Source organism: Rhinolophus ferrumequinum, chromosome 26 (assembly GCF_004115265.2).
Source record: "Rhinolophus ferrumequinum isolate MPI-CBG mRhiFer1 chromosome 26, mRhiFer1_v1.p, whole genome shotgun sequence".
Classification (NCBI taxonomy): Eukaryota; Metazoa; Chordata; class Mammalia; order Chiroptera; family Rhinolophidae; genus Rhinolophus; species Rhinolophus ferrumequinum.
The window spans coordinates 16,719,751-16,747,443 of NC_046309.1; the positions used below are offsets into that span (position 1 = coordinate 16,719,751).

Consider the following 27,693-nt stretch of genomic DNA (forward strand, 5'->3'; position numbering starts at 1 on the left):
GAAATATAATGCCAGTACTCCAGACCTTTCGTCCAAAGGCCACTCCTGTTACCGATTTCTTACCGTATCTTTGTAGGGATATTCTATGTGCAAGCATATTCACACACATACTCCTCCTTCCCCCTTTCTACACCCTCCTTTTGAAAAATAAAAAGGGCAGTATATTCAACATATGCTCTTGTACCTTGCTTTTTTCACAAACAATACATCTCTGAAATGATTCTATTTTGGAATGTATAAAACTGCTTCATTCATTCATGATTCATAATATGGCTTCACAGCATTATATTATATAATAATATAGATACACCATAATTTATTTAACCAGTCATCTTTTAATGGGCATTTAGGTAGTTTCCATCTTTTGCTATTATAAATAGTACTGTGATGAATATCCTCATATACTACTCTGCATATTTTATGTGAATCTATTTATAAATTCCTAGAGGTAGAACTGCATACCAAAGTCATTTTGTATTTTTATTTTTGATGGAAACTGACAAATTCAATAACAATTTTTTTTTAATATAGCAAAACCTGCTTTCTTTTTAGTGGAGAGGAATTATGAAACAAAACAAAAAAACAACAACACACTAACTGGTGACAGAGTAGATTAGAATTCAGCTTTGCTAGATCTAGCACAAGGTTTCTCAAACTTGCACTATTAACATTTGGACCAGACAATTCTTTGTTGTGGGAGCTGTTCTGGGTATTGTAGGATGTTTAGCATCTTCCCGGACTTTACCTGCTCGATCTTAATAGCTCCTTCCCCAGTCATGACAATCAAAAATATCTCCAGACAGTGCCAAATGTCCTCTCTGAGAGGTGTGTATGGGGGTACCTCGGTTGAGAACCACTGATTTTAGTACAGTGCTTTGCATTTAGAGATTTCTCAGTTCTGTATACCTGAATCTAACTACTTCAGTTCACTTTGCTCAATAACCACTCAGTGATTACTTATTCTCCCTCAAAAACAAAAAGTAGCAAGGCAGGGAAAGCAATTTCTATTCTGAAATATGGCAAGTGACAAAACAATCAGCTCAGGAGGAATGTTTGTATGGACGTGGGTCGACAGGACGGTAGCTGTGCTTACTGGAGCTCTTGCGGTTCCGTCACATCGCTGGGGCCCAGGGGTGGTTAACCTGCGCCCGCATGTTACTGTGTTTCAAAGCAAGTGCACAAGCTCTAGGAGAGGTAGAGATTTAAAATGTCTCCTGCTTTGGTTCTATTACCACAGAGAGTATGACACTGCTTCTCTGAATGTCAGTCAAAAGCCTTCCAGAGAAGGAGACATTCCTGTGAAATGGACTCTCAGAGGCAATGGATTGTGCCAGGAAGCCTTCAGGGTCCATCACTAAGAGGCAGAGATATCCTATTTCCTTCCTTGGAGCCGCAAAGTGGCCCACTCAGGGACTCACAAAACTCTTACTTCCCAAGGCATTATCTCTTTGATCGCATTACTCCAGTGAGTATCACTGCAAACCCGAGATGGTAAGGGACACTGCCAATTTGGACATGCTCAGTGATTGCACTCAAAACATTGTGGAAGCTGGCCAGCCCTGTCCCCTTTTGCCTTTAAGTAGTCTTCCTCGTTCCAGAACTGCCTCTGTCTTTTTGCCCATCCCACTGCTGAGTATGGCCTAGCGCAGCCCTCCCATGTACTTATACTCCAATGGCAGCAACTTAATATATACACATTTGGTCACAACCATATTTGTAGCAAAAGTGGTATTAAAATGTTGCCATATCTAGTATACTTTAAGGACGTTAAATTGTGGCATGAAAGATTAATGGATGGCGGTAAATCATGTAGAGAAATAGGAAAAGAAGCAGACAAAGCGATTTATTTCTATTCAGAATAATGGCAGATGATAAATAAATCAGCTCGGGTGTTAACACTTCTTTGGAATTCCTATTCTTGAGTCTCAGGGCTTTAGTTGTGTTTGCTTGAACTCTTGTTGCTCTCCCTTTTCATCTGTTGGGCGCCACTGTTTGGTTATCTATGCCTGGATGTCACCATGTCCCAGAGAAAGGGCCACAAGCCCTAGGAGGGAAAGACATTCAGAGGACGTACAGTTAGCTCCTGTGCTTTTCTGAGAGAGAGCCACTACAGCGAGGCCCTTCAAACTGTGGCTTCTCTTACCCCCATTTAGCTTTAGTGAACTGTCCGCGGCTCTTCCACGGTTCACAGTGAGATGCCCAGCAGGTGTGCTCCCTGTGATAGGAACGCAACTCCCATCCCTCCAGCCTTGGCTTCCTGTCCACCCTTCTCGTCTTCAGTGAGACTGAAGGAGCTGAGATAACGCCCCTCCCTTACAGTGCCAGGTTCAGGGCCTCCATAGAACCGCGGGCTCCCTAGATACTTATCTCCCTGCCATTGCTCTGTGATGTGTTTTTCTCTATCACTTACCACTTACCACTTTTCTCTATCACTTGCCCCTTATAGTAAGAGTGGTTTTTATTTTCCTGGGTCTGTAGTATCTGTAGTGCCTGGCCCAGGGCTGTCAAAGCATTTGCTAAATGGATGGATGAAGAACATACTCTTTTATTCGTATTTTCGTACTTGTTCTTCAGCCTACCCACATTTCAGGTAAATCGACAATTCATTAAAAAAACCCACCTAAAACAAGTTTTGCTACTTCAAAAGTATTACATGTGTCGATGGTTCAGTTTAAAATTCATGTCTTAATGTTTGTACTTCGGGTTTTTTTTTCTTCTCCTAATTACTTGTGTTGATGGTTCAGTTTAAAATTCATGTCTGTAATATGTTTGGGTTTTTTTTCTTCTTTTAATAGAATCATATAACATTATTATCAGATACCATGCTATTTCAAATTCTGACTTTTCTGACACATCACAATTAATACCACCAATATCAACTGGAGGTCTTTTCACACAACAGAATCAATTCTCAAATTCATTTGTATTTGCAAATATGCCATCAAAATTGAAATTGTATAAATATTTTGAATCAACACACAGTTTATTTCATATTATTTTAAAATTCTTTCCTTGCTCATTTCTAAATGTCTGGAAATGTACCTTGTTCTGTGTCCCTAGTTTTAAGCTGCCTATGGTTAGAGATTTTTCTTTTGTTTCTTTGTAACTACTTAGATTTTGGGGTATTCTCAGCACACAGATAGCATTCAATCAGATTTGGGAAACCATATATTACGAGAAGAGACAGGCCCCCAAATAGTCCTTCCATTTGCACTGAATGTAACCAAATGTAACTAACCAGACATTGAAGGCAGTGTGGCCTAATGGTAAGAGCTCTCAATGGCAAGGCTGGGATGACAAAATGACCTTACGACTTCTAAAAGTATAGCTGCTTTTTTATTTCTGTAAAGTACTTCTGGTTCCCTGGGAGAGAAGACGCTAAAAACAAAGCAGTAGGATGTTTTACTGAATCACGGGATGTAGTGTTTCATTGGCTTTATGTGGTCTTATCTGTCCCAAGTCAGTGAAATATTCTGACTAATTAAGTTCTCATGGCTCAAAAGTAAGATGTTAACGACGACGTCAACATCTAAACGAAATCAGAAGGCAAATACAATCATACTATAAAATGTAAATGTCTCGTCACATCCTGAGATAACCTATGCTTCTCTTCATTATCCTTTTTTGTTTCACTGGAAGTGTGGGAAGATTTAGAATTTTTTTTATCTGACTGAATTTGGGTATTTACTGACAGGCTACTTATGTCATTCATCCACTCCAACAATAGATGACTTACAAATGATGTTAGCGTGTAAGAAAAAGCCATAGATATGTGACTGAGACTGTTTTATCCTTCATATTTTCCATGAACTTTTGAATATATTAATTACCTTTGAATATGTGAAATTGTTTAGTAAAAATGGATTTTAAAGAATTAGTCTCTAGAGAAGTGTTTAAAAACACAAAGTTACTTTCTGTAAATAGTACCAGGAAACATCCAGTAGGGAGACATACATGGTTGATAACTAAGTCAAAAGAAACAAATCTCATGAATGGAGCCATCGCTCTTCTCCACTTTTTTTACACTTCAAGGAGTGTCCTCTAGTGTTTGTGGAATGACGAATTTTTCCCTCGGCTAATCCATACTCTTGCATGATGTTTATAAATGTATAAAAGTAAATACCCTGTTGACCTGTACCTTTCTACACTGGAAAACCAAATGCGAGCTCCTGTCCCAAACCTTCCAGACTCCCTAGCTGGACACATTCTCTCCTGAAGGCAAAGGCCATTTTGCAGCGTCACTTATAGCCTGGACCATGGTTCATTTATGTCACTATTTCTCACCTACACTAGACAGGAGCCCCTGGAGAGCAGTGTTCTCCAATCAACACACCAATTGCAGTGTGGCAGGGCTCAATGAATGTTGGCTGACTGAGGAGCCTGGCTGTGTTTCTCTTCAATCTCACTAGCCATGAGACCTTTGTCAGGTCTGTCCCTTTCCAGAGATGCAAATGAAAGTGACTTTGTGCTGTTCTGAGTAGAAATGCTCTATAGTTTTGAACAAGGGTGAGATAATTCCAACTTTATTTCTGATACTGCTCTTTGTTGGCTATTTTTCAAACTTCATGAGTACACATGCTTCAGGGGAGAAGCCCAGCGACTTACTGAACGAAACCCTTCCTGAGCTTCACCGATGGCTCAGGCCACAGGGCCCAGACAATAGTCTTCTAAATGCGTTAGCCAGCACCACCACTTCCTCTGGGGCTCAGGGCAAGCCACCTAACCTCTGTGTGTTTTAGTTTGCTCATCTATAAAGTAGCCTATACTCCATAGGGGAGCTCTTAGTTACCAAGTGCTGGATAAAGGTTAGCTACCTTTAGGTTAATGTCCCATAAGTACCTCGATTTTCTTAGTAGGGAAGGGTTTTCTTGTAAAGCATTTTCAAAGGCATGTTTAAAATGTAACAAATCATGCCTACTGATTTACAACTGTTATTTATCCCTTCAAAGAGTGCTTTAGTCAGCTCCAGTTTTAATGATCTAGTTTTTTGCATAAAGCCCAAAGATTAAATTCTTTGGGATTCACAGCCTAAAAGTGTTAAATGGATAATCCCTTTTTATTGTGTATTATACAAAATGCTATATTGCAAATACAAAATCGTAAGTTCCTGGTAGTTAGGGTTCCATCATAAAGATCCATGTTGCAATATTCACAGCATAAGATACTTTGCAAAACTGTCATGCTCTGATGTTTTAAAAGGTTTAAACAAAACAATGCTACAAATGTGTAGGCTGCTTCGTTTCTTCATCCTCTGGACCCTCATTCCTCCCCCACTACACATAAGCATTTCAGGAAATGCAGACAGAATCCTCCCTCATCCTTACCTCTCCGTCGGCTACAGCAGAGTAATTCACTTGGGCAACAGTGACTGTGGTTGGCAACTCAGAAGCATCAGCCAATGTGGCCACTGTTGCCCCTGTACCAACCTAAACAAAAATATGGAAAGTGAGATGTGTCAGTGGATGAATCCTTCTACTGCTCCTTTACTCAGAAGATCCATTTAATCCCCAGTTCAGCACAGATGATGATTAATATGCTTTGTAATGTGAAATGAGTGGCTAAAATCATATCTCAGACACTAACATGAGTTTCATAGTTTTACTTCAACCAAATAAATCAATACTAGAAGCCATCACATTTCACCACCAGGGTCCAGTCAACCAACTTTCTACTCTTACCTCAATCTGAATGGTAGAGGTTCCCCATCTACCAACAAACTGTGTTTCACCTCAGAAGAGGTAATTCAGAAGGAATATTTCCTGGCTACTGACAGAGTGAAATGGTAAAAAAGAAGCCATTTTTACAGTCCTCTGTTTTGGAATTGTCCAGAAAGTTTTCTATAGCTCTGTATTTAGCAAAATGCAAACAACTTAAAATACTATTACAAAGTCAAGTTTAGGTAGGAAGATCTTGGGGAACGATATGAAGTTCACACAAGAGTTTGCATACAGAAACCTTTCTCCCATCTGAGGTGAGGCGCCCACAGACCCACCTTGTAAACCACAACCTGGTCACCATGAGTTTTCCTCACCTGGATAAGGGAGACGGTGCCATCAGGGTTACTGAAGGTCTGGACCACGGTCTGGGATGGTACAAGATGGGCTATACTGTGCGTGGTTGTGGCCTGTGTTTGTGTTTGCTGATCTTCAAAAGCATACAAAAGGTCCTCCCGCCCATGCTGTTTATAACAGTTTTTAACTATGGTCCGTAGTGCTTGGGTCCATGAAACCTGTCACCAAAAGACCAGAAAAGCACATGACATCACAAAAAATGTGGGTTATTCATTCCCACTATGGAATAAACGGCTGCTTATTTATCAAACCAAACCTCGTACATAGTAAACTCTCTTAGGATTATTTCCCACACACCAATTCTGGCACAAAGAAACTCAGCACCAAGTACCAGACTTCCCACTGGTTTCCTTCCTAATCAAACTCTGGTTTAGCTTTTGGGTTTTATACTCTATTCTAACCTGATGCCAACTCTTAGGCTTCTCACAAAAAAAGGTTACTCTTTTTTACATTAAGAATGTTCTATTAAAATTTTTATGTTTTATTTTATATTAAGAATTTTATATTAAGATTCTCAGTAAATTTCCAAGCTAACTGAAAACAAGTATGCAGACAAAGTAAGGGGTGACAACTAGTGTAGTCTTTCTTCTTTTTTTATCAGCAGACCTGGCCAGCTTCACATCTAATTACATATTCATATTTTTCAACAGTGCTTCTTGCTAATGAGAAATTAGGACATTTCTAAGTCTTCAAAGTGATTAATACTTCTACTTCAAGTTTCTTCGGTTTTCGCAAGCACCTCATAAAATCAAAAATGCTCCAAAAGGCAACTATGCAGAGAGAGAAGTGTAAATTCATGGACCCATCCGGAGTCTTTACAGTGATAGAGTGATGAATGGGGAAGGCTATAAGTCAGAGAATATTAAACCTCTTTTAGGGGCCAGGTGTGAATATTACACGAACGTTTTTAGACTTTTAGCCTAAGTGGAAGAACAAAAATGGAGGTGGCTGATTCAGAATGAAAAGCAAGAGGCGACTCCGAGAGGAGGGCACTCACCCTCTGCTTCTGCTCTTCTGTGCGGACGTCACTCCGGACGTTCGCCCACGGGATATCTTCAGGCCACCAGATGGGCTTGCAGCTTTCTTTGCCCCAGCCTGGTTTTCCCCGACCCGTGGAGTACTTGAGCATTTCTGGAATAAATGCCCGAAGCTGGGCCTGGAAGACAAGTGTGGTCATCAGTGGCCATGACAGACACCTGGGATGTGTTTGCATCTCCCACCAAATTCTAAGGTTATCACACAGACAGCCTTCCTGGAGGGCCCCAGAGAGCTCCAAATTGTGACTCAAGAGAACCCACTGTTTTCCGTATGTTACTAGAGTTCCATGGGTGACCGAGAATTACACATATGTTCGTAAAGTAAACCTTAAGCTTTATTTCATAGACTTGTTCTTCTAAGATCAAGCATACCTATCCCCAGGTTTGATTTCTGCCTAAGATACTACTGGTGCTACAGCTTATGCCCCTTCTACAGCTTCCATGCACTTAAGGTATCAAACAAAGTCATCATGTTTTCAACATTACTCTGGAGGTAGTAACTGGGGCAATTGGGTAAGAGGTGAGGAGCGGGTAAATCATCAGAATCTGTAGATGACATGACCCTGTACCTGGAAAACCCGAGGGAATCAAGTGAAAAACGACTACAAAAATAAGAGAATTCAGTAAGGTGGTTGGTCACAAAATAGCTGAAAATTACCAGGCTTTACTTACTAAAAGGGAAAAGAACCCTAAAACTCTTCTAGAAAGTTTCGAGTAAGCTAAGCCAATGTTTATGAGCCTGACACACAGATATAGTAAAGCACGTGTTTAAGGACTTAAACACATTATAGATTTCATTCAGGTTCATTTTACAAGTAGAACCCAGACCAAACAGGTGCTGAACCACAGAGACAACTACATTCTTCATCTCTGGGCACAGTAACTACACTGCGGTATATGCTGGGGGAAAGCGGGACCCACTTTGTGAATATTCTTAATGGCTGACAATGACTTTTGGCAAGAGGAACAGTTTATCAAGTTATAATATTCGTCCCCAGACCTACTGCTTTCCTTAGAACCTGGTCTGCAACACTCCAGAGACAAGCCGTATCCTCCAACTAAGGACACATCAATACTGTCTCTGTGGCTTACGACCAAAAGGGGAGAACAATTTCAGCAAAGAGTCAGACCCAAGGGCATGGGCGGTAGCTGTGACACAGAAAAGGAAAAAAGCAAAAATGGGAATACTAAAGTATTAATGAGAGATGAGTGCAGCAACACGTTTGTATCGAAGAGCCCATTTAAATATCAGGTGTTCTTATTTAAATATTATTTTATCAGAAGATAATACAAATTATTATATAACAGGGAATCATGCACCCAAATCAGTAATGTTTACCTAATAAAGAAAGCTGTAGTTGACAGTATTTACATTGTTAATTCTTGTGCCGAGCCTGCCATTTTCATCTAAGTACTCCCGCTCCTAGACAGTCTCCTGCCTACAGGATATGATATAATACACTCCGTATATATTTGGCTCTGCAGCATCAAGCAGCAGGCTAATAGAAATGTATCCATTTGCAAACCCAAGCTATCAGCTCGCTCATGAGGTCACTCCTTCAGTTATTTTAAGAAAGTGCATCTCAAAGTCATTTTTCCCTTTATCCTGGCTTCCTGGGAATGTGCCTTTTTCTAGCCTCAGATACACAGAGACGGAAAAGGCTTTAATCCTTACACACAATATTTACATTTCTTCACATAAAAAAACATGGCTTTCTCAGATGCATAAGCAAAATAAACTGATACCACAGACTTTCAGAAGTCTCCCCTTTCTATTAGTTACCATTAACAGTCTCCAAAAGGAGAGTTCTTTATATCCATACCTAGTAGAGCCTGGAGATAATAAAACAAGAAGGCTAAATATCTCTAAATTAACAGAAGACTAAGTGTCCAGAAAGAACTCTCTACTGCAAACACTTGGCTGACAGAGTCTGCTCAAATCTTTTTTGGAGTCCCATCTATTCTCTCATTCTCATGATTTTTTCAGCTTCTGACTCCCCACCCATTTGCACCAGCAGTTCCCCATGCTCCTCAGTATGGGTCCCCCTGGCACCTGGCTGACACTGGCTGGCACTTGGCTGTCACCTTTCTTCCTCAGTCTTGCTTTGGCCTTCTCACGCCAGGATCTCCACTGGGTTTCAAGAACTTGTTGGTTACTGATGTGTGGGCACAGCACCAGCCTACTCACTTAAAACTTTCCACTCCCCTTTCTTGAAAAGTTGTTTTTTCAACATCTCTGTCTTTGCCAATAGAACCCCACCTCCTTTCCCCAGACGCCCAAGCTGAAAACCTCAGCTTTACCTCTTTCTTTCAACACCCATCGAGCCACTCACTGCAAGCTCAATTCTTTCTTCTTTGAAATGTCCATGACATCCATCCCTTCTTCTGCATCCCACCTTCATCCCTTCCTAGCCCAAGGCTAGTGTCTCCTTCTATTCGGCTTTCTTGTAGAACTTCAAGATCTCATGTCTCTTCCTTGTCCCACACGTCCTTGACAGATGGGTCCCTAACTGTTACATTGCTCCAAGGCTCAAAACCCTTCCAGCAGCCTTTCCCTAGTAACAACTAAACTAGATTCCTCTGTCCAGCTTTTGTGGCCCACCCCAATTTGACCTCCCACTTCCTTCAGTTCCCACTAATTTCCACCAGGCAGCCCTGGTCCTCACTACACTGTCTTACGGACTGCTGAGCTCATTACTGCTTCTACGCCTTTTGATTTGCTCCCTTTACTGGAGAACTTCCTCATGCTACTATTCCAGCAACACTGCTCAGTCCTTAATGCCCAGCAAGTCCTACATACTTCGTGAAATACATCTGGACTATGTTTTGAGTCAGCTTTCTGGATACGTCACTAAGAACACGAGCTCTAGACTCAAAGGGTTGGCTCTGAACCTCAGCTCTCTCTGAATCGTAATTTTCTCCATGTAAAAATAGTAATGATAATGGCAAATACGCAGGGTCAGCTGAGAAGATCAGAGATTGCCGGTAATTCAATGGCACTGAATTAATAGCACTTTTACTATTACTTTGGTCATCAGCCACCTTTTCAAATTCAAAGAAATAGCCAACTTTCTGAAAATGGTTTTCTAATATTAAACACATGGTGATATACACAAATACATTTATCCCTAGTTTTTAAAGATGGATATAGTGGGAAAAGGTGGAAGGATGCAAAAGAATAAGTTCATATGTATCTGTGTACATACACATGAGAAAGAATGCTAGAATCAAGAAGGAACAAAATGACCATCTCGGCCAATTCCTTGCCTTGAGGAAGCAAGCTATTACCAATGCACCTCCATGCATCATAGGTAGTTGAGGTGATTTCTTCTGCTGGATCTTTGAGCATTAAAAAAAAGTGTATAAGCAGATTACTAATGGAACTCATCAGAAAATGGGACTCAAGTGTAACCATAATTAGAGGAAAGGGAGAACTAGGAAACCTCTCAAACATGTTTTATGTGGTACAAATCTCTGGATGGGAAATATTTCAAATTCCTTGGAAGAAGATAGAGACTAATATAAGAGGCAGGAGAAATAGAAGTAACACAAAGGGAAAGTTACTTCCACAGGCAAAAACCCCATTAAGTTAAAAAATGGAACCAGAATAAAATTAGGTGCTGAAGTATAAGTTCCAATTCAGAGGCAGATGTTAGCTTTTTAAAGTATTAATTATCAACTGTACCAAATTTACTCCCTTTATCGAAACAAGAGGTAATAAAAAGTACCTTCTACTGTAAAAGTTCACTTTTCAAGTCTGTACACTTGGGGATGAGGGACATTTAAGTGCATAGAGATAATCTGACTTCACTGAAAAAAGGCAATTTTCCATCAGACCATCTTTACACTGCCCAAGTAAACAGTGCTAAGGCTGAAGGGACGGTTAAGAAGGAAAATGAGTTGTCCAGTAGAGCAAGAGTTAAGCGACTCCTTTCCAGAATTCAGGACTGTACTCTCATTACATTGGATTAATTACTGGTCCTGGAGAGTTTTGGAAACATAAGCTACTCAATGTGCTTGTTAAGGAAGGTTTGTCTTTAATCCGCAGGGGAGACAATCAACAGGATCAGCAAAGGTAAAACCTACCCTCTCAGGCTGTCCTCTAATTGGGCCGCAACCAGCTCTCCCGGCCTCTCACTCAGTTCTGAGTTAGGGCTATTAGATGGGCTTAAAGTGCACAGCCTGGTCAGCAGACCCATCCCAAAACAGCAAAGAGTAGAAAGCACCACTCTGTTCAGGGCACATTCAGCAAAAAGAAAAGATCATATTCACACCAGGGCAGCCAAAGGGAAAGATTATGTGGAAACCACAGAGGGTTTTAAAAGAAAAAAATTTTAAAATTCTAAAAAGTTTAATCTGGCCAAAATGAAAAAGTAATTCTTAGGCTCCAAGAAATTTTCCATTTGTTAATTTTTTGCTGTCTAACAATGCATTATCCTTATACATTCCCAAATGCCCCTCTCCTTTCATTCCCTCTATCTCTACATGTACCAAGTCTAGGGATTTTAAGGCTTCTGGCGTCCATTTCGGTTCAGTTACCAAGAAAAGGCCTTTCAAACCAAAACATTGCCAACTCCACTTCTACTGAAGAGATCAAAGAATATATAATAAATTTAAAGAGAAGGCAGATGAAATCAAACCATGTTGAAAGATGGTGTTTTCTTTAGCCTACAGGAAAACAGGAATGTGCCAGGGAAAGAAAACTGGAGAATTTTCAGACTGTGGCTTCATTATTTTAATTTAAAACTATGAACTCCCAGATTGACAGACCCAATTATATTCAAATAAATATTTAAAGGGCATTAGGAAACAAAAGCATAATGATTTTTTGCTCACTATTTTGAATTACCTGTACCACGGACCTCCGTTCATAGAGGTAATGAAAGTGGCTTTCCTTATTAGAAATACCAGTCCTACATCCCCCTTCTGTAGGAGTGCTTCCTGTTTCCCCGAAAACAAGACCGAGCTGGACAATCGTCCCTAATGCGTCTTTTGGAGCAAAAATTAATATAAGACTTGGTATTATGTTATATTATATTAACCCAGTCTTATATTATATAAGACCCGGTCTTATAGCAAAATAAGAGCAGGTATTGTATTATATTATATTAAACCTGGTACATTATATTATATTATATTATATTATATTATATTATAACTGGTCTTATTATATTAATTTTTGCTCCAAAAGACACATTAGACCTGATTATCCCTAGGTCTTATTTTTGGGGAAACACGGTATCAAAAACACTGGCTTCTCAATCTCATTTTCCCATAAAACGCATTCCCATAACAACATGGGAAAAACAAATTTGGAAGGAAAGATAAGTTTGGAGAACTTGAGGGACAGCCAATGAAGATACTCATTTAGAGACTCCTCTTTCAAGCCAACCCTTCTGCTTCTCTACCTCCATCCCCATCAACCTATCAAACTATCTTCCTCTCACTAATCAAAATGCTCTTAAAATTCTACCTTCTCTTTGAAGGGTTTCAGATTGGTCAGTTTCTGCTAGCTTATCCCAGAAGTACTCTAGTACAAAAATTTAAGTAAGATAAAGTCAAGTCCTCTTTCCGACCCACCCTCCCCCAATCTAGTCACCTGTCCGGAGGCATTAGTTTGACGAACACCCTTCTTTTGATGAACACCAAATTCTATGCATTCAGTGGCATTAAGCACATTCACATAACTACATGCTAGAAAGACAGATTTATGTGATGAAAGAAAACACAAATGTACTATATTGCACACATTTTACTACAACTCACTTTTCCCACTCAACATTTTGCCGTAGAGATCTTCTCATGGCAGTACAACTAGAATAATCTCATTAGAAAAGTAGTTCCCTAGTACCATGGTATAGATTTTCCCATTTTATTTAACTATCCTGCTATTGAAAAACATTTAGGTTGTTTCTAGTCTTCTACATGCTTCTTTGTGCACACGTGTGAGGATTTCTCTAGCAGAAAAGTGGAATTGCTGGTTCACAAGAGTATATGCATTTAACATTTTAATAGATACTGCCGAATTGTCCTCCAAAAGATTTGGCCAACCCCACTCCCACCACACATATTTTTTCACACTCTCCCTCACATTTTTTTATTACCAAGCTTTCTTATTTTTTATATGGTTATTATTTGTTCTTTTTTTGTGAACTGTTCAGAGACATTGCTTATTTTTCTAATTATCTTTTTCTTATCAATTTGAAGGAAATATTAATCTGTCTGGATATTAATTCTTTGTCATATCATTTGCAGGTATTTTTCCCTAGTCTAGTCATATCTGAATATGGAATTTATTCTCTTCCTTTAGTATTCCCGAATATACCCTTATTCTTTTACTCTACTCAAAATAAGCTGTGTTCTATTTAAGAACACATCCAATGTTTTGTTACCTTTATATTCACTTAATCTCATCCTGCCTACCTAATATTTACAAAATGTGGATGGCATCACATACATAAACACCTTTTAATAATTTTAGATAGTAAGAAAAGCCTGCTTTGCACATAGATTCTGACACTACAGTTTGTAACAGTTATCTACAACAGTGTTTCTCAAAGTTGGCTGCACACCGAGATCACTTGGGGAGATTAAACACTCAGATGCCTGGATCCCATCTCCAAAGATTCAAATTTAACTGGTCTGGAGTGTAGCCCAGGTACTAGGATTTTAAGTTCCGCACTTGGTTCAATTGTGCCACCACATTTGAGGACCACTGAACTAAAATACTTTTTAAAAAGCCCTTCTTTAAAAAAATTGTTTTAATTGGGGTAAAATATACATAACAGAAACTGTACCATTTTAACATGAACAATTCAGTGGCATTAAGCACATTCACAATGTTGTACAACCACCACGACTATCCATTTCCAGAACTTATTCATCATCATCCCAAACAGAAACTACCCACTGAACAGTAACTCCCCATTTCTACTTCCCCAGCCCCTGGTAACTTCTATTCTACTTTCTGTCTCTATTAATTTGTCCATTCCAGGTACTTTATATAAGTGAAATCACACCCTATTTGTCCTTTGTTTTGGTTTCACTTAGCATGTTTCTATTCTTAGAGCAGAAAAGACCAGACCCATGCTTTTTCAAAACAAAACAAAAAACACTCAAAAAAACCTAAACTGATAACTGATGTTTTCTAAGTAAAACCCAGGAAGCCCTGTGAATGACTTCTAGTTTCTAATGAAGCGATTCTGGAAGTTTCCCTGAAAACTGGTGCAGAATTCCCATCCTGTTACATCATCAATCCAAGGGAATATTAATGCAACAAAGATGGCCCCAGTGAGAGTAAGAAGACATTAAGTTCAAGAGGCGAGAAGGAAAGGAAGAGGGAAAAAACAGTGGATTTTAATCAATAATATTGGACTGGTCTTTCCAGAGCTGTTTCTTCTCTAATTATAACCTTTGCCTGGATCTCTTCTAACACAAATTCCAGAAAGATTTACAACCTCCCAAGAACAAGAGAATACTAGAGGAGTCAAGTGCAGTAAAGAGCAGTATTGATTTTCACTGGTAAAATCATAATAATTGCGTCAAGACTCTTTAGGAAACGATGTAATTCCTTAAACTCAAAGTGTAGTCTGGGACTCAGCAGCTTTGGCAAGACCTGGAAACTTGCTCGAAGGCAGAAGCGCAGGTCTCACTCCAGACCTACTGACTCCGTCTGCATTTAAACAAACAAGGCCTTAAGGTGATGCCCACGCACAGAGTCTGAGGAACATGACGCCCATCCTCTGGTCTCTGGTCTAAGTAGCCTGGAAAGTCCTAGAAAGCTAACCTGGCTTCCAAAATCTCTGAAAAAAGGGACAGCATTATTGCACTGTAAATGAACTCTGGGGTTGCAGAATCCACACCAAATTAAGATTTCTTCTGCTAAGACTATCGCAATCTCTTTCAATTCTTACACAAGGAGGCAGACAGATGTGGGAGTTCTAGCCACTATTTTTCAAGTTGCCTAGAAATTCAAGATTTTATTGTATCACTAAAAATAATACAAAGCTATGTAGTTTTTACCACATGTAAAGAAAAAGGACTTTATCAGGATCAAGATATGTTTATAGAAAGAAAAACAGAAGCTTTTCAGGTAAACATTCTATTTACTAATGTAGAATTATACTTGTAACAAAAACAAAGAAACAAAAACCAAAACTACAGAGCTGCTTCCTACAAGAATCAGGGCATTGAGTTCACACTTAACTTAAGATGCTCTGTTACATGTAGTTTCAATCTGTGTAGGAGACAATTTTGATAGTTGTTAGAGCAAGTCAAGAAATTCTTTTAAAACAGTAAACATTTAGTGTAGATTAGCTGAAATACTCAACCCGAGTGATGATCACAATATAGTTTGTGTATGTGTGTGTGTGTGTGTGTGAGAGAGAGAGAGAGAGAGACAGAGAGAGAGAGAGAGAGAACACAAAGCACTGGTAATATAGACTCAACCCTAAATTCTATTTGTCACTAGCTTGCTTCATAAATTGCTTCCTCTCTTTATACCTCAGTTTTTCAATATATTGTCACCTGTATTGTGCCATTTCATTGCTGAGCAAAATAAAAATTCTAAGTTCATTAACTTCCTCTAAGTGAAGAATGGGTGAGAAATGGCATGTTCAGGTTATTCAAAAGTTAATACAGGTGACATATATAATTAATGTTAATAATTAGTAATAATACCTTTGTGTGATGCCTTAGTTTTCAAAGTACTTTCGCATATAACGCCTCATTTTTTTCTTCCTCTGACTCCATAAGGTAAGAGGGCATGTATTATTCTCACTTTCAGAAGATGAAACTAAGAACCAGGGCTAATAAGTAGAACTGAGACTGGAGACTAGATCTTCCGACTCTAATAAACCACGCTAACTTTCTAATTTGTAAAGAATTCAAATAATAGAACACATAACATTAGCACAACATTGAATATAATTTACTTTCTTCAATTGATTCAGAACTCATCTTAGAACTGTATATAGTATTATATTTGTAAATTAGGGACATCAATCTAAACATCAGTCACCTCCACAGCATTCAGTGCAGACAAGATGATTAACAGAACCGTCTGGTTAACCAAAGTCCATCTCTAGTACAGTGTACTTTTACAATTCTGGAACTTCATCACTTCAAAGAAGTCACGATTTACCCATATGGTCTGAACTCTAGAATTGCTGTCCAATTAAACTTACTTTGTTATTAGTGGCTAGAGACCATATCTAGCTCTGCTTCCTTGACTATAAAAATAGGAATTGTATGTATACTCTGGAGGGCAAGGATTAAATGAGATACCCCCGTAAAGAACTTAGCAGTGTGCCTTCCAACACACAGTAGCTATAGGAGAGAAAAATAAGAAGGAAAAAAAAAGAATTGCTGACATCTTTACCCAATCGTAAAAATAAGTAATCTTTGGATAAAACAAAACAGAAACATCATCAAACTTGCACTTTAAAAAGTTAAGTTTAATATAAAATATGAAAATACTTTTTGTGTTTCTGTGGTTATAAAAGTAATTCAGGCTTATTAGACCAAAATTAAATGAAAATCACCCAAAATGCCACCACACAATGATAATCACTGTTACTATTTTGGTGTACACCCCTCTAAAGTTTACATATGCACACACACAGACACACACACACACACAGGCAAGTTTTGTATGCATGTTTTAAACAAATGAGATCGATTAACTCAATTCTGTATTCCCTAAAAAAAAATCTAGCCCCCTCCAAAAGAAACAAAAAAATAAAGCCCTAAACTCCTCAAATTAGAGTACAAAAGAAATGCTATCTTACAACCTGTTTTAACTTAATATACCACAAGTGTAAGTACACTGCAACAGAGAGCAAATAATTTTTAGTGTCTAATATTTCACTGAATACTAAACTTCTAGTCTCTTTTGAGCTAAGCTGCTCTTCTTTCCATGTAAATTCTAAGGACTGCTACTGTAATGTATTCAATCTCATTGTTTGCAGGTTTTCCTATTGTAAACAATGCCATGAGCATGTCTTTGTTTACTTGGAGAGCATGACATGCACATTTTAAATTCTGATACTCACTGCCAACCTGCCCTCTGGATAAATCGTACCAATGTACATACTCCTATTGACAGTGTATTAAAGTGTTTATATTCCCATACTCTTGCCTATCTAGGTTTGGTGTGAAATAAAACCCTGCTTTTACTACTATTAATAGTGAAAAGCTGTAGGATCAATTAGGGGGAAAAAAGGTATTTGGCTCACATTAAGAAGAAAGTATCCAAAGAAAACAAAATAAAACACAATTAAAAAAAAAAGATTGGGGGAAAAACCAGGATCTCAATAATACTCAGAAATTCCCACTCAGGTGGGAGCTGGGTTTTTCATCATCCTACTCACTCCTCACCATCTGTTTGTTTTTGTTTTATTTGTTATGGATTATTTTTTTAGTCATCGTGTGGTGAGAGGGAAAGGAGAGAATGTACAGCAATAAAGAAAGTGCACACCTCCAAAAAAGTGTCCCTGAGCCTGATCCACGACCTGAGTACCAGCTTCCCGTGGATCTAATACGGCACCAAGCTCTACTCAGTGCAAAGTTCACGAAACGGAAAACAGTTTCAAACGTTTTACCTCCAACATGATACTTAAACTGTTTGCTCTAAGTTCTGTGGCCATCAGCCAATTTTCATAATTCTCAGTATCCACAAGATGATTTAATATAATCAAAACCTCAGATTATTTCAACCTAGCACACCAAGTGTGACAAAGAGGGGGGCAAAAGGCCCATCACAGGAGAGGAATTTACCTAACATAGTGTTCTTAATCAGAAGTTTTGTCAGCTTTAGGTGTTCTTTATATCTGAGATACCCTTTTTTAAGGGTAAAAAAATTCACCTTATATCGGTATTTTCCTTAACCAGACAGAATGGCCCTAGGGACAGAATAATAGCAGGTAGGAAATGACAGGAAAAGTTTAGATAATGCCTTCCTTTTTTGAACCATTATTTAGAGATCCTTCAGGTGTTCACAGAAAGATCCATGAATCCAACAATCAGTAGATCACAATTTAGCTTTCTGTTTATAAAATGTTACTTCAGACCGAGTTGCTGAGTCAGACTTTGGAGGAAGTGCCATCTCCCGAGGAGTAGCACCAATGTCTGCGCGGAGTGAACACCCACCCAGCAGACTCACAGTCCAGTTACCCACTACACTGGATTCATGTTTCTCTGAACAGATACTGATTATTATTATTTAGAACACAGAGGTTATTTACGTGCTGGACAGCTGTACTGGACAGCAGCAAAGAACGGAAATTAAGTCCCTGATTTCAAATTCTAGCTGGAGAGACAGACCCAGATGAGTACAGCAGGTCCTCGAATAACATGATTTGTTATAACGTTGATGAGATGCCTTAGGAACTTAATTCTTGTTTATATCTATTAGCCTGTGGTAAAACTGGTTTCGCTTCAAGTTGCAGAACCCATCCACGACGTTGAGTGAGAATTTACTGTATAAATGTTAATAAATAGGATAATTTCTGGTATTGACAAGTGTTACAAAGACAATAAAATAGGGGATGCATTTGGTAGTGACTTGATGGGAGGAGCAACCTTCATTAGATGAGACAATCAAGAAAGGCTTATCTCTGGAAGTGATAGCTGAGCTAGACTTTGAATAAGGTAAGGTTAATCATGCAATGATCTGGGAGAAAAATGTTTCAGGCAGAGAGAAGAGCGCAAGTGAAAGAATGAGCTTGGGGTGTTTCACAAGAAGAAAGAGAGCCAGTTTGGCCAGAGCACAGAGACTGAGGGGGAGAAGGAGAAATGAGGTTGGGAAAGGCCGGGTTATATAGGGCCTCAGGATGTGGCGGAGTCTGAATTGGATTCCAGGAATAGTGAAAGCCATTAAAGGGCTTAAACAAGAAAGTGACATGACCTGATTTAAGTTTTCCAAAGTCTCTGGTGGCTCTGTGGACCATGGACTGTAGACGAACAAGAGTGGCAGCAAGGAGATCAATAGAATCGATCAATTGACATGGTCCGTGAGAAGATGCTAAAGGCTTGGGCTGGGGTGGTGATGGGAACTGAGAAGCACGGTCAGATTCAGGGTACATTTCAGAGGTGAACTGACATTCTTGCTAATGAATTAGATGTGGTTGGTGGGGGAGTGAGGGCAAAACAGAGAAATCAAGGATTATTCCTAGGCTGGGAGTTGAGCAACAAGACGGACGGGGGTGCCACTGACTGACATGGGGAATAGGAGGGAAGGACCAGATTTGGAGTGGAGCGTGGGGGCAATCACAGGCTCTGCATGGGGCATGGAAGTAATGAAGACCTGATGTACAAGCTGGGATGTAAACAGCATCGAGATGGGACATACAGCCCACAGGACAGGATGAGATCACCTGGGGAGAAACTAAAGATAGAGCCTGGAGACACGCTAGTATTGATCGGGTCAGAAGAGGAAGAGGAGCGAGCAGAAGAGCTGAAAGGGAGGATCCAGGGAAGTAGGAGGATATTCAATAGAGTGTGGGTCACAGAAACGGAGAGCAGGAAGTGTTTTGAGAAGGAAGAAGTAATCAATTGTGTTAAATGCTGCTGGAAGACAGGATAAGGAAAGAAAACTCACAACTGGATAGTGCCAGATAAAGGACATTAATAAAGAAATAAGGTGGGAGAATATGTTATTAAAAAAGGCATTTACTGCATAGTTCCATGAAGAGATTTCAGTAACTACTCCCATGAACATGGTAGACAGTGGAGGAAATAAGGGATAAATAAAGAAGTCTGTGTCTGATGTACAAATATTTTCAGAACCTTAAATCTGTCAGAGGACAGCTGTGTGTTTTAGGCAGGAGAAAGTGAGGCAATCACTTGTCAAAGGTCACAAGCGAATAAACTGTGAATTATTCCAATAATTAACAGTGTTCATTAATCAAAGAGAAATTTTCCTGATATATTTGATCCATTTGTAGTCTACGCATACACTTCCTTACCTGGTCTTTAGATACTTTAGTATGACCGTAACTGTGCTGCTTCTATTTAATATTGATTTTTGAATTAATATTAGCATAGGACAGTTATTTTTGGTGCCTTTCCAGCTTTGCAAATACCCTTATTGCATAAACAGACTAGATTTAATCACAGACTTTACTGTGCTAGCAATATTTATAACTCCATTGTGAACCCAAAGTGTTAAACATCTGTCCTTCATTTACTGTATCTTAAATATAGACTTTTATAACTCAGGCCAAATTATAAGTAATTACACAAAGACACTAACTATAGCACAATAGTACTTAGAAGAAGGAACAAAATTTCTGAGAAAACGATTTCTTAATAAACTAACACTTTAGTTTATTATGCCTCCCATAAAAACAAATAGGGAGCTAGCTGAAATAAGCAAGGAAGCATTTTTAGGAGAGCTCCTAGAAGACCAAACTTTACAATATTGAAAATGCTGAAATCAGGTTTTTTTTTAAGGGGAGATTTATGTTGTTGTTTTTAAATGTCTTTGTCTTGTGTTAAAAACCTATGCAACCTTTTCATTAAATAACTAGTTCTTCAACTGAAAAAAAGGCATTTGCTTTTAGTCATGCTATCACATTTAAAGCTAAAAAATTTTAAAAGAAAGAGTCCCAGCACAATTCCCGAGGTATGCTGATTTATCGGGCCAAGTACATTCTGACTTCCCTTCTCTGAGGAGGAGGAGGGAGGCGATGACTCAGGAAGGTGTCCTGAATGTTCCATTCTCACTCCCTGGAGAGAGGAGCCTTTCTTGGCAGCAGCGTGGTGGTATTCAGAACTGACATGGGAAGAGGAGCAGCTCGGCCCAGAAGAGACGAGAAGTTAACTTGCCCCACCTGACTGTGATTCACCAAAGTCCTAAGTCTCCTTTCCAAACCAACTCCAAGCTAAAGGTTTCTTTATCTAACCCAAGGGCCCAGGTGAAAGAAAAAACAATTGCCAACGGAAGGAGGAGGAAACATCCATGTCCTCGGTGGGGAGCACAACATTTTCTTTTCCAAGGGGATCCTGTTTCCCTGCATCTCATTCTGGTGGTACCACTGAGGACAAAACTAAGAAAGGCGACCTGAGGCCCGCCCACACCTGTGCCTCTGGTCCTGGCGTCTCCTCCTCACATCCCGCCCCTTACCTGGGTCATTTTGTCCACAGAGACGGGAATTCCATCGATGGTGAGAGGCGGCAGCTCTGAGTTAACCTCTTGTGGCACAGGGGCGTGTTCAGCCAGGGCAGACTCCAGGTCTTCCAGGATCATGCTCTTGTACTTACGCACCTGCAGGGAATTAAGGGCAGAAGTAAACAAGATGCCCAACAGCCAGGAAGGGTCGGTGCCAAGCAACCAGAGAGTGGGTGGGGCTGGCCTCCCGCAGCCACTACAGAGCCCTTAGAACCGACACTTCTGGATTAGCAGATAAAAATACCCGCTGGCCCCAAAGACATCACATTAAATGCAAAGATGATGAAATTACAGGTAACAACGGTAGAAAGGAGCCGGTGAAAAAAGCTTTACAGATACACTGCTTCAGGTAAAATCATGGTTTCATCACCTTTTCCAGATCTAATAAGAAGTGCACTCATTATTTGGCATTTCCCAGGCCATCGGATAAAACCTAGCTGTGGCAGTTAATCACCCAAATCATTTTCAAGACTCTGAGCAACCTATTTGAAACTGCCATTACTTTCCTGCAATGCCAGACGAACAAAGAGACTGGAGCTTCAAGTGCACAACAGGCTGGATGGAAAGGCATCAGAGAAAAAAAACAAGAGGTGTATATTGTAGCTGGGTGGCCAGAAAGAGCCCCACAGCTCAAGTTCTCCTTCCTGGTACTCCCTAGTGACAGAGGTGACCTTCACACCCACGACACCTCTGTGACTCTGACGAGCCAGGTCTGAACCAGACATTGTTGTTCTGACTCCATTCCTTCCACTGCTAGTGAAAGTTCTCTCCAAAGACAGAACTTAACAGCAGCACATTTGTACGCACACATTCTTCTACCATGAGCAGACACAGGTGAGAGACATCGGAGCCTACAACCACCAATAATGGGTTCATTCATTTAACAGCATACACAAGGGGTATGAAGAAACCTTTGGGGATAACAAAGAAGCCATGGAATTATGAAAATGTAACAAGATGGGATAGCAAATTAACTTGTGTTTAGGGCTCAAGCCAATCATCTTACAAAAAAAGGGAAGAGAAAATGACGTTTGCCCAGAAGATACAACAATGTTTGAGTCTTGGGTTTTTTACTTAAGGGGACTGGACTCTCAGTCAGGACACACTTCCTTATAAGTATCTCATTACGAGGATTTAAAAAGGAAGATTCCCACACTCCACCTCAAGCATGTGGAAAAGTAAAAATTATTGTTGGCCCCAAAGTACAACTTGTGCAGTTACAGAATCTTCCAATAGGTCACCAACGAATGGGATAAAGAAAAAGTGCAAACATGTAGGATCATTATCACTCTTAGATACTCAGTTTTCTTCTGGTTTCTAATAAAAAAGAAAAGTTTTAAAAATTGTTGCCAATATATTTTTTGAAACATAAACAGTTGGTGTTGCCATGGCAACTTTACGGATTTGGATTGTCTGCTTTCTAGGTTTCTGTATCCTATATAGAGCTTTTAAGCTACCAACCCACAGAAAAACTGAATCATATAAGACTAGGTTCTGGTCTTTGAACGTTAACACACCAGGTTAAACATCACATTAGTATGTAGGTTCATATAGTAAGACTGAATGATAATAATATCAAATAAATTCCATTGTGCTGGGAACGCCTGGCATTCAAAGATGGGCAATCATTAGGTTTATTACTATTACATTATTAGCTAGTTTCATTAATTTCACCTATTATGATGGGTCAGTAAATTCTAGGAATACATATCCAGCCAGGCATTTTGCTAAACTTATCTGTGCTATATGTAATTCCTTAAAGATACCTTGTGTTTTAAAAGAAAATGCTGATAGAACATCCCTCAGAGTAATTTACAACAAAACAACTTTAGGTACAATCACAGTATTTCTAAACTTGCTTAGTAAAGTTATGTAACTTTCCCAGAATTATAAAGCCAGTGCTTCAATTCTATCTCATCTATCCATTCTGAGGAGATGCATTTTTTTCACCTTTATCAGTCCTCTGACATTGGGATGCAATTTAAAATTGCTGTGGACCAGGCAACATGGGGCAGCTCATTGTCCGCACATACGTGAGCACGGCTGTTCTTCCTGGGGGCAGGACTGCAGCCCCTAGCCTCTCCAATCAACAAACCATTTAGCATCATTTGAGAAGGAACATGGTCTTAGCGGTTATCTGATAACCTTCTCAGTGATCTTTCTGGTAAGACCCAGAAGCACCAGCAGCAAACTTGTCACAACTTGGAAAAATGTCTCAGAGACAATAGCAGAGCACTTTTTACAGAAATGCTACATTGCCCATGCTCTTGACGGTACAGTGGACAATATTACATGAAACCACACAGACAATGACGATTTTGAAACAAGAAATAATTCAATAGAGTTGAACTCTGTATGTGAAGTTTTAGGAATATCAATTATTTCACTTACATTTTCTTTTTTATGTATATACAAAAGCAATATGATTAAAATCTCTAAATAAGCCTGAAAGAGCTCTTTCAATAAGTATAAAATAAAAACTCTAATTAATAAGAACCGTGTCAGAGTTTGTCAATATTGTTCTTTCTTCGAGGTAAACAATGGTGTATTTTATAATTGATGATGTCATAAACATGATGAAATACAGGTTGGTTTGTTTTCCAACTTCTACCTTCTACTCCCCAAACCACAGCTTCAGCCTTTGTCACTTCACATCAATGTCATGTCAACTAACTGGTTTCACAAAGTTAAAAACCATTTAAAGACAAAATCGGCTGGCCAGACTACCAATCTCTCTTCCCCAATCCATCCTGTATACCACTGCCATTTTAAATTTATGAAACAATCATGACTTATTATAATCAAATATCATTTACTGAGCACTTATGTGTCAAGCACTGAATACTTTACTTCAATTAATCCTCACATAATTTTACAAGGCAAATACTATCGCACCCATTTTGCAGATAAGAAAACTGAGGCTTAATAAACTTAAGTAACTTCCCCAAATCGTATAGTAGTATACAGGAGTATAGCTGGAAATCACACTAATTTTTCTCTAGCTCCAAAGCCTGTAGTATGTTCAGCCGCTTCACTATCTTTTTTCTCAGAAATGCTCCTACAGTTCCCCACTTTTTACAGGAGGAAGTCCAAACTTCTCAGCCCAGCATTTCAACCTTTCTAATGATTCTCTATTTTTCCACTATTCCTCCACCAGATATAATTGCGGCTGTCCAGCCCTGCAGACTATGTGAATGGCACCCTCTCGAGTTCCCAGCTCAACTGAGGGTCCTAATGGGCAATTGTGCGCACCGTCCTCTCTCTTTAGCTGGCCAGTCTCCTTACCAACTTAGGCATCGAGCAAGTTCTTTGCTTACCTCAGGTCTTTAATTCTGCTTCTAATCCAAATATTATGATCTTTCAAGGCCCAATTCAATTTCCACTTCCTCTTAGAAAACTGACCAAATGTTCTTACCACCATTCTTACTCCTTTAAACGCCTACAGACTTGAATAATCCGGTGTCACTTATATTGTTATTTCCAGGCTACACTGTACACAATTAGCGCATGACATCGCTGAGCACAGGAACTGGTTTTTTGTTTATTTTAAATTTATATTATCACTAATTTCACATATTCAGACATGTACAGATAATACATCAACAAACATTCTCACAACTACCAGAGATGGAGAGTGCTTAGGGTCTTATTAGGAGCTATGAGAGTTCTGGGCACAGAACGTGCTTGTTGAGGACTTAGGAATTGGCCGCTACAACCACAAGGACCTTTAGTCACGTTGCATAAACTGCCCCAGACAAGATACCACAATTCTCTTTACACTCGAAGCTTTTCTGGATAAAAGGGGAGTCTTCAGAAAGGTCCCGAAAAGATTAAAAACAATTTTTTTTTAACCTCTGAGCTGCTTTGGGATGAATAATGTACTGTCCTCTGCAATATACAACAGAGAGATGCCCAGTCAGAGATGCCCTCAGACCTGTGATCCTGAAGCACATCCGGCTCTGAGTCGGCTCACAGGATGTGGCCCATGATGGTGGCTGCATCCTGCTCTCTCTCCAGCCCCAATGTCAGTCTCCTTTCTCTCCTGCCTCAGCCCAGATTTCTAGTTTTCTCCCTCGCTCCTTGAAACCCTAGTTTTGAACCTTGAAATCTCAAAGGACTTAGATGGAATCCTCATCTCATACTCTGTATCTAACAGTGTTAGCTATTTGTTGAATAAATAAGTAAATAAACGTTAGGGCTTTAACTTTACTACTTCTTAAATACACTTCCACATTTCATGTAAGTTGAAGCCATTCTTTAAAAACATATAAAAATAAGTGAATGACTTAGAACAAGAAATCATGACTGACTTCAGAGTCCACTTATATAATGGGAAGGTGGAATTAGAAAAGGCATACGGATGATTTTGAAGAAGCTGGTGATAACCCAAAGCGATCACTTGCCTCTGTGACTGACTAATTTCTGTACCTGCAGAATTGGTTAGTCATCTCCAGTGTATCCCCATCTAAATGCTATGGATTATATATCTAGGCCTATTCCTAAAAAGCTCAAAAAAGTATGAGACATGGCAGTAAGCCACCAAGAGAATGCCCTCAGGACAGAGCAACTTTAAAATCTATCATTTGCCAAAGCTTTTCACGCCAGCTTTCTGTGAACATTATATACAGGGGGATGAAAATCAACTTTAATTAATTTCTACTGCTCCCCAGTGAGGTGGATATTATCCTTATTTTACACATGAGGACCCTGAGCCACAAATAGGAAAAGTCAATGTGGGGAACCATTCAAAAAAAACCAAAGCTTCAAAACAGTTTTCACACAAGTGGAGTGTTTAACTACCTATACCTCCTCTAGTTAATACCAACCCGTGGGCAGGACTGAATCAGCCTGTCTAAACGCTGAGAACTATGTTTTACTATGGGAGCTACATCTTCACCGAGAATGGTACTCAAAAGGACCAAAACACTCAATGGGGTTGTTCTGAAGGTTTTTTAACCTGCTTTGTTTTAAAGAGCAGAGGCTTAAAAAAACAAAAGGCTTTAAACTGCAGAAGACAGTGGATCGGAAGGTAGTGGATCGGAAGATAGTGGATCACAAGAAATCTTGAGTTTCTGGGTAAGGACATTTCGTTCTCCATCAGAGTCAAAGGCCCTTTCTGAGAGTTTACCTAGTTTTAAGTTATCTCACTACTCCAAGTTACAAATAGAGACACAGCATATGTAATCTCTGAACCTAGCAGCTTCTCCATCTAGCCATCCATCCAACCAATATTTATTATTCATCTACCGTATGCTAAGCACTGTCCTAACCGAGGGATGGGGACAAAATGGGAAGCAAATTTATCAGTCAGGTTGTCCCATTACTGTGCACATTTCAATCTAGTGGAGAAGACAAACACAAAAATAATCATAAAAATAAACGTATCATTACAAACCGGGACAAGTACTATAAAGAATGACACAACCTTACTTTACTCATAGAGCTTTACTTCTCAAGGTCTCCGTTTAGTTATAATGTAGGATTAGAATTTAGAAACCAAATCTGCATTTTTGAATTTCTGAGTGCTGCCAAATGTTTAAGATGCTTTATTCATTCCACAAATATTACTGAGCAACTACTCATGGCAGGCGCCGTGTTTGGCTCTGGGAGCATACAGGAGAACAAAGCAGATCCAGGCCCTGCCACCCTGGAGCTCACAATCTAGCTGAGGACAACATTAACCAAATCATCACGCCAATAAGGAAACAAAAGTGCATTTGTAATAAGTGCTAAGAGGTGCTGTGAGTCTTGGATAGAACAAGGGGCTTTGATCTGTGCAGAAAGTCAGAGAAGGCTCCAAGGAGGAAGTGTCAATTGAGCTGAGTTCTTAAACACGAGTCACAGTTGATAACGTGAAGCTCCTTTTTATTTTGATCTGTATAAAGCAGTTTCAAAACCCCACTCCGCGCGCCACCCCTGGGTGAGAGGCGGGTAGAAGTAATAACCATTATGGGAGACAGAAGATCACAATGGCAACGACCCACAGAAAGCAAAGGGTATCTGAGAACACAGCTCAGTTTTCTTACCACATTCTCCAAAGGTGCTGCACCAAACACTTTAAAGACAGGGTTGGGTTTGGAGGGTGAGATACAGAGGACAATAGCCTGCTGTCCCACTCGAGTAGTATATTCATCTAATGTGGCTCGAAGTTTCCTGAATCAGAGGATAAAAAGAGAATAAAATCAGTTATAAAAGATAAAAATTACAGTGACATGGACACAAAATTTACTTTGACTTGAGACAATTTATTCTGAGTGGATACCTTTCCTTTAACCTGAAATGTGGAAAGAGGAGTGTGAGGTTTGCTATCCTGGTCAGTAGAAATCTGTTGTCCTACAGACCGATGACTAGCCCATGGATTTAAGGGTCTACAATACAGGTTTACCTTAGGACGAAGCCATGACACAGTGCTGGA

At 39.5% G+C, this 27,693-nt stretch overlaps 1 protein-coding gene across 5 annotated transcripts in view; it reads right to left on the reverse strand.

Annotated features, from left to right (window-relative positions):
* Positions 1-27,693, reverse strand: part of NRF1 (nuclear respiratory factor 1) — a 115,320-nt gene that overhangs the window by 35,918 nt on the left and 51,709 nt on the right. For all 5 annotated transcript variants that reach the window (XM_033098929.1, XM_033098932.1, XM_033098930.1 and 2 more), the window contains 5 exons: positions 27,305-27,431; positions 21,234-21,374; positions 7,069-7,227; positions 6,032-6,229; positions 5,325-5,426 (listed from right to left, as the gene is read on the reverse strand). In XM_033098929.1, coding sequence (XP_032954820.1) covers positions 5,325-5,426; positions 6,032-6,229; positions 7,069-7,227; positions 21,234-21,374; positions 27,305-27,431 — 727 coding nt within the window. The remainder of the gene's footprint in view (positions 1-5,324; positions 5,427-6,031; positions 6,230-7,068; positions 7,228-21,233; positions 21,375-27,304; positions 27,432-27,693) is intronic.